At 38.0% G+C, this 15,260-nt stretch overlaps 1 protein-coding gene across 6 annotated transcripts in view; it reads left to right on the plus strand.

Annotated features, from left to right (window-relative positions):
• Nucleotides 1–15,260, plus strand: part of ZFYVE27 (zinc finger FYVE-type containing 27) — a 70,433-nt gene that overhangs the window by 15,569 nt on the left and 39,604 nt on the right. For all 6 annotated transcript variants that reach the window (XM_072424443.1, XM_072424439.1, XM_072424441.1 and 3 more), the window contains exons 6-7: nt 907–1,019; nt 14,405–14,547. In XM_072424443.1, the coding sequence (XP_072280544.1) occupies nt 907–1,019; nt 14,405–14,547 (256 nt within the window). The remainder of the gene's footprint in view (nt 1–906; nt 1,020–14,404; nt 14,548–15,260) is intronic.

Genomic DNA, 15,260 nt, shown 5'->3' on the forward strand with positions numbered 1-15,260 from the left:
GAAGAAGCCCACAGCATCGCGGGATCGCGGTATCGGGTGAGTATGATTTTTTTAAATTACCGGTATATTTAACATGTATTCGGTGTATAAGACGCACCCACTTTTCCCCCCCAGTTTTGGGGAAGAAAAAGTGCGTCTTATAGTCCGAAAAATACGGTAGCTATTTTTCCCATTGACCAGCAATGTAAGAGGTAATCTTTACAATGACCACCAGGTTAAAGTACTGTGGGTTTTGGATAGTTTTACTATTCCCAGAGATTCCCTAAGACCTGAAATTTATTTCTAGGGTTCCCCTGTGTTAAGAAGGCTGATGTGTTGTCACCCTTGTAAAAAAAAAAAAAAAGTAGAAAGGTAAGAGATCTAGTAGGTAAAACATTGTTACAGGGAAACCTAGCGGAAAACCAAAAACTGGCGTGCTAATGATAAAGACAAACTGCATCATATATATCATTTTTTTATCACTTTAAGCTAAACATCAACATAATTTCTCCTCTGTTCCCCTCAGCTGGGAAAACCAACCGAGTAGCAGCAATAATGACTTAATGTGTGGGAAGTCATTCAGCAATAATCTGAGGTGTATTTATTTGACAAACTAAACTGTATCTGGCCAAACTCCTGATTGCATTTCTCAGGAGACGAGCTGCTGAATCATAATGCTGTAAATGCAGTTTCCTGCCTTGACGTTGTCAGTATGTTTATGGTTCAGAGAAAGAGAGACCTTGCTTTTTTGCCAGTTGCACTGGCATGGGTCCTGCCATAATAAATCAATGCCTACTTCCTTATTGTGAGAAATTTACACAGGGATTTCTTTCACTCTTAATTGATGTTCAGCTGTTTTAACAGCAGCAGCTTCTCATTTCATTTAGCGCAGTGTGCATGTATTCTATGACATTTTATCTTTATTAGGTTGTACGGCTTGCTCCTGGGCTCTGTTTGCATTGTCTATCTTCTGCCTTTGTGTTGGGTTTTGGCTATCCTGAACAGTACCTTGTTTCTCAAGAACAGTAACTTCTACAGAGGTAAGAATATGTTTTTATTTTAATCTCATTTTGGGACTGTGCTATCATTTGATGTTCTTGCTAGGTATATTTGGCCTTCAGTTGCCCTCTTCCTAAGCTGTATCAACCTGCTTCAAGGTACTTTTGTGTCATTGCTGACTTGTATGGCGTGAAAAACGGTTATGACATCAGCAAAAGCCTGCTGACAGATCCCTATGTATAAAACCTTGTAATAATTATTACGTTGTTATTATATTATTTTATTAAGTAATCTAATGAAATAATTTTTTAACCAATTAAAAATATTCTACATACGTGGAAGTCAGTTAAAGTGCATAAAAACACTTACCAAGTTACCAAAACTGTAATATTTTGCAGCTTACTAGCTGTAGCTGCGCTACTGTTACTGATATTCAAATAATGACTTTGGTAAATCTTAGAAACCATATTTAAATACTACTAATGTATGCAGAGAGCAATGGCACAATAGGGACACTGGAAGGACAGTGAAGTCTGATCTATGGGCTATGTTGTCAGCAATACTTCACTATCTGTATGCTGTGAGAGAGGTGGATTGTTGGTGCACAGTGAGACACTAAATGGGTTTTGGAGAAGTAGGATACTTTTAGTTGCAGATTATGTATCACGTATTTTTTATACAATGGAATTCCAGTTAAAAAATGTAAGTATCCCAGCAAGTGAAAAAAATTGCACAGTCCTTGCAGATTTCATATTCCAGACGTCATGTGCTGGACCTCCTCCGGGTTGAATGACAACCATTGTCATTTAACCCACTTACTGTGAACCCAGACTGTTATGGCCAACAGTCTAGGAGTGTGTCACCATCATGGCTTGGGCTGTTTGTAAATCAAACCAATTGATAGCTGCCACATCTAGAAAAACTGGTCACCCAGAAAATAAATAACTACTAGAAAAGACTACAGCATTTAAACTATATTGTACTGTACAAAATCTTTCACCTGCACAAGTTTAATGTGATGCTTTTAGATTGTAAGCTCCTTTGGCCGCAGTCCTCTTTCCTTATGCCGTTGTTTGTATCTGTTCCGTTCAACTCCTATAATATGTAATACATTGTTGCGTTATAAATGAGGTTTCATTATATATATATTTTTTAATATAATAATGTTGTCTAAGTAAGGTCATAGAAAACTGACCACTTCTACATTCAGTGCCCATATTTTAAACGTCAAAAAGGAAAGTTTCTTTAATGCCATATATGATTCTGTTTACAGTTCCTATAGGTCAAGTTCACTAATGAGTTTATCCATCCTTGCAAAAAGGAGGAAAGGAAGGAAATCATATACTTTATATCAAATCTAAAAATAATGTAACACAGATGTTTGATTTTTAATGCACACTAGAGGGCAGTATGTGTCACAGATTTGATTTTCTGTTTAATGGATCTTCTTTAGACATTCAATCATTATAGATGATTGTGTTACGTATATTGAAAGTAATAAGTAGGATTGATATTCTGTTTTTTCATTTTAATGTATAATTCCCTATTCAATATTAATTAATCTACATTGCTATTTTTCATTTAAACTTTACTGTATTCATTAGATCAATTTTACTTGTTTAATTAGCAGTTGCATGTATCTACTAACTAATAATGATCCCCTACCCATCAGCTGACTTGCAGCATGAATGATTTTGTCATAGCCCATTACATTAGATAAACAGCCTAAATATATTCCCTTAACCCTTTATGTTGTGAAAGGTTCAACTGTTTTGTAGGCTACATAAGTTTGTGAATACATTTTAAATAAAATTGGTTCATTGTACAGCTGTCATTTTCCAATTCAGGTTTGAGTCTGAATACTGTGAAACATCCCATTGTTGTTTAAAACAATGTTGTCTTTCCAAAGCAAGATGTCCGTATTTTTCCAAAGGCCTCACCTTTGTGTGGTTGTGTTTGATTGGCTGCAAATCCCATACACTGTCATGTTGTACCAGGTACACCTATTAAAGTACTGGTAATGTGATTAAAATGGGGGTCAGGGGCTAGGGGCACTTTGCAGAAAAAAATGTTCAAATGGAAACAAGGCCCATTATATCAAAAACATAGTATTCCAGCAACTATAAATACAGGTAATATTCCTATTCAGTATATGAATGCCTTTATATACACAGGTCTTTATGTGCAGGTCATGCTACCCAGCAAAAGTGACAATTGGAACAAACTAACACACTGATAGAGGCAACAAACAATTGTACGTCTAAAGATGCATACAATGGCCATATTTTATTTATGAGTTAAGGTATTATTTAAAGCAAAAAAAATCTAGCAGCTTTGGTTCGTGTTCCTTCTTTAAACTACCCTATTCACAGGGTACCAGGAAAAAAAGTAGGAAAATAATGGATCAATAATGCTCAGGTTGTTAATTGGTGCACAGTAGTTGTGACATTGCAGGGTGAGTATGGCATTGAGAGAATGAGCGTTCGCATCAAGCATGTTTCTAGAGAGGTTTTGTAGCAGTACAAGAAAGATAAATACCTACAAACACCTTAGATTTAGAAAATGTTAGTTGACTGACTATCGTGCTGATCTCATGTTTCATATACAGCATATACCCTGAAAATTATGTTTGTCAAGATTTCTAACTCCACTTATAGCATGCTTGTTCCAGGTCAGTGCCAAAAAGTATTTTAGTCAGGGAGTCTGCAGGCAACTAGGAGAGATAGGCGTAAACCGCATACCTTTGTTTCTTATAACAGGCTTCCATTAGGCTACATACACACGTCAGATTCTCGTCCAAATATTTTTTTAGGGCTGGTATTAGACGAGAATGTGATGTGTGTACAGTGACTGTCCGACATCGTACACAAATCTGTACTGGCGGATCCATGGACCACCGCAATGCAAGTTAAGGGGGGAGAGAGCAGCGAGGTGCCATTCACTTGTTTTCCTCCTCCCTTCTATATAGAGCAGAACGGTGCTGTTCTGTTCTATGGAGGGAGGAGGGGGTTGAACGAGCGAGCTGCACCCACTGCACTACTTCTCCTTCACTTGTATTACGATCTTTCGTCGTGTTTGCATCTGCCAGGACGGATCCATGAACCATGTCAGACGAGCGCTGTACACACATCAGATTTTCGTCTGATACCAGCCCTGACGCGATAACCAAATGAGATTTATCTGTCGTTTGTATGTAGTCTAAAGCTACGTACACACTTCCAATTATTATCGTTGTTAAACGAACGATCCTGCACGGTATCTACGAACGATCGTATAGCACCGATCCTGCACATAGAGATAACGACACGATCGTTCGTAGATATTGTACACACAATAGATACGATCGTTTGAGCGATAGAGGAACTATGTGCACGACCGGAAAGTGAACCAACGTTCGTTCATTACGCATGCTCAGACCATGGACGATCAACGAACGATCGTACACACGAACGATGTTCAACGATCGGCGTCCAATCCGATCCGCCGGTCCGGTCGTTCGTTTACAACGACTTTCCTCGTTCGTCGGCGTCGTTGGTTACACTTTTTTTACGAACGATTTTTGCCCAATCGATCGTTCGTCGTTCGTTCGTTTTGAACGATAAAAATTGGAAGTGTGTACGCACCTTTAGGCTCATCTAAAGCTTGTAAAATAAATAAATACATTGCCCTTCTGTTAAAATAAAAAAGCAGCACCAGCTTTAATACTTGCCTCCAGTGCTGGATTCTGTAAACTCATCCCCATAAGCTCAGGTGCAGGTCCTCTTCCAGGTAAAATGGTTTCCAGCATTATTCCCCTAGTGCCGGCCAAGTTGGCATGGGTTTGCAGGTGAATGTTTTAGTGAAAAATGTTATGGTGGTGTGATGGTAGGAATCCAGAAATGGTGGGGGCAGGAAACAGTGATAGTGTTTGTGTGGGGCAACTTGCAGTTGGGCTTTAATGAGTAGTTTTACCCAGAACTGATGTTTAAGTTAAGGAACAGTGACCAAATTCCCTTGCTGGTGTTGCTACATTCTTCCTTGTGCTATTCTGTCTATAAAACATTTAGCACATCGACTTAAAACGGAAATGCACATTTTGAGGATGGACTGCACCTGTAAAACTATAACCACTTAAGTATTCCTTACCTGCTAATACGTAGGCTTTACTTTATTATAATTTTTGCAACAAAAGATAGTATTACAGTGCATGTTGTAATTCAGAAAACAAGGCACTAGATGGCAGTGCTGTCACTACATAAACTTTCACTAGGTTTGTTTGTAATATTTTTCCTTTTTCTAAAACCAGGACCCCCTCAGCACTGCAGAGTAAAGGGATGTACAAATTCAGAGTGGGGTTTGCGTGTGAGTGAGGGACATGTGCAGGAGGGACCCTTTTGCATCCCTCTGTGTCAAAGGAACAAATCAACTGATTGAAGTATAAAAATGAGAAAAAAGCGGCGAATTTCTACATGTGAATTTAATCTAGACGTGCACTGTTTGAACTCCTCAAAACTCCTGGGCTTCTGTGCTGGTAATTCAGTGACTATTTGTTGAGAGAATTTTAAAAAGTTATAGCTATAATGTCCTTTGTTCAGTTTTGTTTTAAATCTGGTTTTGAAAGTCTCTATGTTTTGTATGCATATCGTTTCTAACTTCATTTAGATCAAATCTTTATTTTACTTTAAGTAAACATTAAAAAGAGGTTACATTCATGGCATTGTGGTAAAATTAAAAACACATGCTGGACTTCTAATAAAAAAGCATAGTACTGACGTTCTGGCACATGCTCAAAAAACTAAAAATATAAAAACAAAAAAAACATGTGTTACTGCTTAATTAACATGCTCATTGCAGAGCAGCGGTCGCCAACCGGTGGTCTATGAGAAAATTTTGATGGTCCGCGGCTCTGGCCGGTGACCCCCCCCTGAGCAGTACTACTACCCCTTTGATTGACACCCGGCTCCCCGCGCATGCGCGGTCAGGAGCCAGTAGTTGTCCGTGGGACTGAAAAGGTTGGTGACCACTGCTCCATAGGTTCCCCTGAGGAAGCCGTAACATGGACGAAAGGACGAAACATGTTGGGGATGAGACGACTGCGCTTAAGTTTGATAACTTCATATCAACACATTCACTTATTGAATTGAATTTCGTCACTGCTGGTGTTCAAGTGTAACTCCTTGTTTGCAAGAACAGTCAAATTCATTATTTGTTTGCTACTAAAGCTCCTCTCTGTATATCTGCTTTTTTTATTTTCCAGAGGTTAACTGTTCCTTGAGCAATTTATTTACTCTCGGGTAACTGACACCAATTTTTTTTCCTGAGCTATCTGTATGGGTGACATTCTTCCTAATGGGCAGCAATATAATAAGCGTTCCTCCTAATGGCCACCACGAGGAATAACTAGGTTTAAGGAGGTGGGGCATAAAAGAACTCCGCTTTAGGATCCTCATACTCTTGCGTTTACATAATCGGCCTTCCGGTAAACTTTTACTGGTTTTAGATTTTTCTTGAAAAGTGACAAGTCCCTGTAGCTCTTCATGAGTCACTTTGTCCTCATTATTATTTGTATTTTTTTATTCATTTATTTTTGCTTTGGCTAAGCACAAAGTGTAGACAGATGTTTAAATTTAGACAGAGGAACACAAATTGCATCCATTTTATTTCTGGCACGCTAGTGTCCCTGAGCCAGACACATTTCTGTCCAGTGTGAAAAGACGGATGCTTTCTACATGCTTCGACTCGTACATGGCAATCATAAGCTGCATCCTGATTTGTACTGGTTGACTGTCAGATTTTGGATGGTGTCTCAGTCTGGAGACAATGACGGTGTTCATGTGTGCTAGTAATTACAAGCTCTGTGTTTGCTTCCATCTGGCCAGTGCTTAAACATTTGATGAGTCCTTGTGTATTTTGTCCAAATGTCATTTTAATGTGGGCATGAGCATTGTGGACAGACTGGAACATGAGCAATTATGTTTACTGAGAACATTTATGTCTTAAAAAATTTCCTCATCTGAATCTAGCGAGATAACAGATGTTTTCACTCACAGAGGAGTAAGATAGTCAAAATACAGGAAGGTTCCATCTCTTAATCTCTTCTATACAAAATATTGTGTTTGCATATATAATTTATCTTGCTACCAGAGCAAACATTCTAAAATGCATATTTTAGTTTTGAAAATTATTTAACCCCTTCCCCCAAAAAATGTTCTGGTTGTCTTTATTCTTATGAAACAAATAGGGCTTATACAGGTCAGTGTGTCCCCCAGGTTCTGAGACTGCCTTCTTTCAGAAATCTACACATTGGAACATAAAGTTATTCATGCAGGACCCTTTATCGCTTTTTTTTGACCCCTGAAGTTGCTGAGGCAGCAGTTTGTCAGAGGAAAATATGATTTAGTTAGTTGTGCTTGCACTTAACAATAAAAGCAGCAGTCCTGGCAAATATATTGTTAGTAATATGTTTTTATATATCGCCAACATAATATAAAGCACTTTACAGGTTTTAGGCATATCACTAATTGTCCTTCTGAGAAGCTCACAATTTAATGTCCCTAATCTAGTTTAGGGCCAATATTGGGGGATGCCAATAAACATACCAGATGTTTTCAGGATGTGGGAGGAAACCAGAATGTTTGGAGGACATGAATGGAAACATGGAGAGAACATACAGACTCTGCTCACCTAGTGTCCTTGCCTGAACCTGGTACTCCTGTTACTGCAAGGTCAGAGTAGTAGCCACTTTGCCACCATGCTACATATGGCTGAATACACAGTTTTGACCAAAATATATCTGTGACAATGTATAACCAAGAAGACGATTCCACTGTTTCCTCGTTTAGTTTTAGAGTTTTTGGTGTCACCTCCTAGTTCACTGGACCAATGTGATTGTGTTAATTCATTGTTAATGAGCCGACTAGATGGCAGAGGTGCAAGGTAGTAAAGCTAAGCAATAAGTGTCACCTGTCTGTCTATGCACTGTGGCAAAATCATAGGATCGACCTAAATGAATAACAATTTTTTTTTTGGAATGATTATACTTCACAACTAAACATATATGTACATGTCTGACTTTTAATTGACTGTCTGGCTGGAGTTCTACATTGCTCTTTTACTGTGCTCCTTAACAATGATCTGTGAATGATAAAACATGTTCTGACTCTTCATAAAAAAGTACTGCTTTCCCAACATTCATTAGCAATTATTACACTGCAAAACAACAATTTTGCTACTGGGAATAACACATGAGAATTACAGGATATCAAGTGTGCTGATTCCAAACTTGAACTCAGAATTTGCCTATCGCATACAGATTTTAAGTTACAGGCCTGCTATAGCTGTTCAAATGGTCAGTAATTGGGTAATGTATTTTTAAATGGGAACATTATAACAGTTGCAGCTACCACTATGCCTGCTGCCACCTCAGCTGAATAACGCCCCCTGGTGGCATGCATGTTCTAGCAGCGGCTGGGCATGTCTGGGCAAGTCAGCGAGCGGACGTCACAAATAGGTATATAAGGGGAGAGACCAAGGGCTTGTCCCTAGTGCAAAACTATCTTATTAGATAGTACAGCTAGGCCATAGTGAGTCTGTTTTGAGCTAAAGATGAGTAGGCGTAGCTGTGCTATTAAACCGGACCATTTTTGCTACATTTGTGGCAAATATACCCAGTGTGATCAACGCAAGAACCTAACCAAGAGGATGAGATTTGCTTACAAGTATTACTTTGAATGTGAAATTGGAGATAAGGATAATATAGCTGGGCACCTCATATCTGCTGTCAGGTATGTTATGTTGGCCTAACACAATGGTTGAATGGGAAAAGGAATATAATGGCTTTTGCTGTGCCTATGGTTTAGCGTGAGCCAAAAGACCATAACTCAGACTGCTACTTCTGTATACTTGAGTAAAATTGCTGGGTTTTCGAAGAAGACTAAGTCAAAAATCGTCTATCCTGATTGTGAATCTGCTTTGAAGCCATTGCCAAGTGATGCAGAGTATCCATTGCCAGACCCTCCTACATCTGTTTTTACTGGCAGTGACATGTCGGATGAAGAACAGGAGCATTATGTTGATGTTAATGAATGTTACGAACCCCAATTTGAAGAAGGTAAGCCACATTTTATAAGCCAATCAGATTTAGATGATCTAGTAAGGAACCTGTCTTTGTCAAAACTGTACTGTTAGTCTCCAGATTAAAGGAGTGGAATTTGCTACAAAAAGGAACGACAACTTTACACTTTCGTGATCGTCACACAAAGTTTTCAGGTTATTACAAGCTGGAAAACAGTACCTAGTACCTCAGTTCAGACACTTATTCAATGTTTAAATTTAAAATGTACGCATAAATATTATACCAGTACATAAATGTACTGACCAGAAAAGCAACACTTTGATGGAATTGGCTAATTAAAATGTGTTTTGCATTATATGGGAACCACAAATCCCAAGAAATATGTAGGAGAATAGCGGTGTGTAGAAGAGTGTTAATTTTAGTATTAAATATATCTATTCAAATCAAGATATATTTTTATACAATCCACAGGTTTTCTACTGACCACTATAATTCATGCATACTCCTTTTTCCCCCCAGCCCCTTTTAGGCGGGTGCACCACCCAGCAGTTTTCAGTAACTACCCAGGTGTTTTTGGGGGTGGTTACAGAAAATTTGGGTCACAATACAGGGGCTACCACCTGCTTACAGCTTCTTCCCACTCAGCTTAAAAACATTTATAGGAAGATTACTGTGTTTGGATATGGGCTGGCATCCCTATAGTAAGTGGGAAGTGGCTGTGTAGCCTCCTGGCATATTGGAGGCATTCATAGGACAGACAGCAAAATGAGATTATTATAACCAGAAATCTTCTCTCATGAACTCACATAAAGCTATGCTGCCATTAGGCAGGATATAATGGTCGTTTGGTCTGTTAGGAATCTTTTATTTATTGCTTCATCAATGGGTTTATGGCACTTGGCTCCATTCACCCTGTAACTGTATTCCTCCCTCAGCCATTCTCTGCAATAACACTTCTCTGCCACTGCCAGTTGATGTCACCAATATTTCGGGTTAGGTGACAGCCAGCCTTATGCAGACCACTTCTGAGACTCGTCTGCCAAGTAGCTGCCATGTAGAGCTTACAGTATTATTGCAATTTACTGTGTGATGTTAACATGGAATGTAAAATGTATGGTGTTATGCACACATGGAATGAGGGGTACTTGTTTGGTGTATCACTTTAAACTAATTAAATAAAATAAAGTATGCCACTAGATCTGTTTATTAACAGAAGCATATATAGTTGCTTGAGCTTAGTTTTTAAAAGGTACCTACAAATGTTACATTTTTGTTTTCCTTTAACAATAAAGACTAAATGGAAACCTAGAAATTCCTAACAAACCTCTGTAGGTCATTTTATATTCTCACGCATTTTTCTTTACAATACAATGGATAATTTAGGTCCATTTGAAAATTTCTGGAGGCACATTCAGCATTCAACCGTTTTGACCTAGAGAGAAAAGGAGGCCTGTGCAAATTTGTACTTTTCAAAAACAGGACAAGCCATCTGTTCTCGATAAAAAGGCAGGGAGGCTTGTAGTTGTAAGACGAGAAGCACAATTTCAAGGACTTGGGGGGCTTTGTAATTTCATGGCCATCGTTAGCTAGCAATTACAGGCGCACCTTTGTTATAAGGCCTTTTTTTTTACTGTTCGTGGTGATAACATAAGCAAATATTTGAAGGAAAATTAACCCCGCAGATAGGCTGACAGAAGGTGGGCTCTGGTCTTGAATATGTCATTTTAATTTAATAAAGCAAGATATGAAGATATTTTGAAGTCTGAGTCATGTTTATCTTTGTACAAATTTAGAAAGGAGATAGGAATGCTCAAGAATGTTAGAAGATTGTTTGCCAAATTTTAATGCCTGTTGGCAGAGCTGAGTGTTGGATTTAGATCAATTGTACAATACAAAAAATACAAAAAAAACCTTAAGTGGGGATTTATCTAAACCATTTTATAAAATGGTTTTAAAAGAACTGTCTATGTGTTCTGCCAATTTTCTTTAAAACTGTGTAATGCAGCCATTTTACCTGCCTAATAAAACACAAGGAAAAAAATGTTGACAAGAAGTTCAATTACATTCCAGTATTTAGGTACCATGGGTTGAAGAGGACCAGTCAGAAACTGGCATTTGTAAAAATCAGAATATTTCCCTTTTTTTCCTGTACACCCTTACATATGTGTGATAGCTTGGTGTCCTGCTGTTTACTTGTTATCAACTTACCATCTGAGCAGAATATTGGGCTAGTGCCAAGTTGTAAGGCCTTCATGGTGCCTCAAATATCCAAGCTGTTGCACCTTCAGTAACTTAAATTTGGTAACTCACATATTTCTAGAATGTAGGAGAGTTGTAAGGGCCTGTAATGATTACATTTTGTTTATGTCACAACTTCTTTTCTCCCCATACACTGAACTGAACAGCAGCATAAGGCAGCTTTTAAGTCATAAGTAGGTGACCTCCTTTAGACCAGTGGTCCAGGAGAAATTGTTGGTGATCCACAAAAATTTTTTGCATTATTCACAATTTTTATGTTTTATTAATATTTAAACAAAAATAATATTCTAATTCCTAAATTCTGAATGACAATTTTCGCCTTTATATTGCGCTAAATTCACGATTTGTACTAGGGACGAAAAAATAAGGGAGGCGCAGCGTGACGTCAGTGTAATCTATTGTTGTTTGAGGCAACCATTGCCGAGCTTTACGCTTCAGTGTTGTTTCCACCATTACAACAGTCACTCTGCTCCGTGAATACCGTTTCTCATTCGATTGTTCTATTTTATTTATTTATTTCCTAGATGCTCTTTTAGGTAAGTATGACCATAGCTGTGTATTTTCTTTAACTGTTATATTTAATGTCATTAAATAGTTTGACTTTGATAACTATCATTTCTTGTTTGGTCTTAGATTCGAATGAAATAAACCCTTAATGAGTGAGAAAAAGCAAACAAATATTTTCCATTTCTTTAGTAATACCAAAGATAATGCAACTAATGATACTAACAATAGTAATACTTCACTTAACTGTGAGCTTATCAATGAATCGGAGCCTCCAGCAGAGTCCTCATCAGGCACCATTAGGAAGATCATTATCTTACAAATGTATTTATCTTTTTTAAAAAAAATTGATATAAATGGTCTGCGGGATTTGAAATTATAAATTTAGTGGCCCGAAAGGTTGGCGACCGCTGCTTTAGACTATATCTGGTCTGTTATAAAGTATCTTAAAAGCATCTCAAACATCTCTCTCAGTGCAAGCTAAATGCATTTGAAAGCCAGCTGAATGTATGTCCACTGACACAAAACCAACGTATATTAGCACAGGTCTTTAGTTGTCTCCTTTATTTTATGTAATCCTTACAGCATGATACAACAATTTTTTAATGTCTGTTATCAACATTGAGGTCAGGTGGAAGCTTTTTACAGGTCAATGTTTCTGCTCTCCTGAGTTGGGCAATGCCACTCTAAATTCTCGAGAGGGGAATCACAACGAAACCATGAGTGCTTTATTGTTATTACAAACTTTTAATGTGGGAGACTTCACTAACTAATTAGAATACAGGCCAAAGGCAACATATAGGCAAGCTAGAAGTTGCCTAGAAGTGGTCCTTATTTGCAAATTACTATTCCAAGGTACACATCAAACATTAAACACTTAGAAATTGACATTTATTCCATTGATCTAGAGGGATCAGATGTGTTAGGTTCTGGGTTGTAGCAATAGGCAGCATTACCAAAACTAATGCAAATTACTGGCATGGACCAATTTCACAAATGTTTTAATCATTCATCGACGAGTACTTTTGCTGGTAGAAATATTGTGGCTTTGTTTGTTGAAACAAGGCACTAACACATGGACATAGATTGCTAGGTTAGTGACTTTTAACCAGGGAGCAGTTTTAACAGTGCAATTGGAGGGGTTAAAAGTATTGAGGGATCAGGAGAGGTGGACAACAAGGATGGTGAAAGTAAATAAGGAGTGAAAGTTAACACGAACTCTACATTAGAAAAACAAATGTGAGCAGGCAGGTTGTTTCATGCAGAATGGACAGACAATGTCTGTGCAAATATACTGTACTTGCCTACCTGTTTGCAGGCTTTTAATAAATGTATGCACAGTTCAGGCTTCCAGAGATGATTTAACTTCTGTGTGCATGTGTTGGAGTTACATCATTCAAACCTGACTCAGAGGAATGACCAAGTTCTATAACCTCAGGAAAAGTGAATATTTCTGTATAATTACCTTACCCTGCATCAAACGACCATCCTTACATGTCCCTAAAGTAACCTTTGTAGCAAAGTAGGCAACACTGTATCCCCTGTATTTTAAATGATATAAAAGTAATTTACAAATATCTAAAAGTGTATATAAAATTTAAATGAGCTAAAATATTGGACTGAAAAGATGTCTTAATAAAAAGTCAATGTAGCCAAGTAATGCTGTCTTACTATTAAAATAGCAATTTCAGGAATGCTGAGCTTTGGCTTCTTTTGTTTGCAAGCTTTCCTCCCTATGCAGAGTCTAGTATAACCATTATTTGCAGGTAGTGTCATCTGTGCATAAGACAACACTATATTCAGCAGATTGGGTGGAGTTTATACCCTGTACAAGGAGTGTTCTAAAATATTGCCTGGTATGCACATTCTGCTTCCCCTAGCATGAATCATATTAGTATTTAAAAAGGTCATCTGCAAGGACATTTTGAATAAAAGAATATTAATTTTTACCGGGTATTAAGAGTGGAACAAAAATGACGGAAAAGGATTATTAAAATCCACACATGCCAATGCAGTCTAAATTATACTATAAAAATTCGACAGGGATGCCTGTTTATGTAATCTTATTTTAATAATGTCTGTAAGTATATGTGTAAAGCGTGCCAAGTTATTTAGTAAAGTTCAATGGTTTTGTGCAGAACACATTCATAGCAACCAGATCTTAGGCTCATTGTAGACCTGCTGTTGACCGCAATGTTGTACCACAGGAGCAGCTGTGCTTCCAACTACTTCTAGTTAACTGAATGGGAATTTAGTCAACATGATGATTGATTTGCCAATCCTGGGCACATAGCAACAGTTTGCTATTTATCTGGGAAAGCTTATTGTGCATTTTGCAACAGCAAGCGAGAAAGGCGTCTTACAGATGTTTAACGAAAGATAGCTTGGAATAATTATTTTGGGTTGTTGTACACTTTTGTTTTTCCAAATAAAGAAAAAGCAAATGGGATACTATGATATTGTGTGTGTGTGTGTGTGTGTGTGTGTGTGTGTGTATATATATATATATATATATATATATGTGTGTGTGTGTGTGTGTGTGTGTGTGTATATATATATATATATATATATATATAGTGAATAAAGTTGCCTATTTGTCTTGATTTATAGTGGTCGCAGAATGCAGGGCATCTCTACAGCAAAGAAGTGGTAATGAGCCAGTATTGCTGGAACCATCACAAATAACACTAGAGACTGAAAACATTTCTGTTATGGAGCGGACTCCCACACCCCCAGTACCAACCAGCCCAGAAGTAAGTGGCACTTGTAAATTATATCTACCTTCAATAATTCTAAATGATGACAATGCTCTGATTTTGGGGTACTTAAAAGATAAGTAAAACCACCAAGCCAACCCCCCCTACCATTTCTAACCAAATTATTATTGTAAACCTAACCTAGCTCCCACCTTGTAGACAGAATCATGTACAATGTGCAGGCCAGCTTTATACTTATTGGTGTAATATACTTGAGGGCTGAAGTGAGGAAGCTCAACATCTACTACAAGGTGAAAGGATAAGGTAAGTATTCCTTTTTTTTTTTTTTTTTTTTTTTTTTTAACTCTGACTGGCCTTTAAAGCAAATATTTTCTATAATTACTGCTTTTGCTAACCACCTGTTAGCCACCTGCTTGGCTGTTATGCTGACCAGTGGTTGAAACGTTTTGTAAGTAACTGACCTCGAATGAGTAAATTATAAAAGTCAAAGTTTTTTTCTGTATACTTGTTAAGCAATTCCATGTACTTAACAAGAGGGTCAGCATGTTAGGTACTAGCATTAACCTCCTTGCCGTTAAGCCCGACCTTCGCTCGGGCAAAAAAAAATTGCAAGGATGGTTAACCCCGAGATTTTTCACATCCCCACTTACCTGGTCCCCCTGTGCTCATCCAGCGTCGTCCTCCATCGATCATCCTCCGCCGATCTCCCTCTCCAGCATCGGGTGCCTTCGTCGGGTGCCAGCGGGACC

The sequence above is a fragment of the Pyxicephalus adspersus genome, chromosome 10 (assembly GCF_032062135.1).
Source record: "Pyxicephalus adspersus chromosome 10, UCB_Pads_2.0, whole genome shotgun sequence".
Classification (NCBI taxonomy): domain Eukaryota; kingdom Metazoa; phylum Chordata; class Amphibia; order Anura; family Pyxicephalidae; genus Pyxicephalus; species Pyxicephalus adspersus.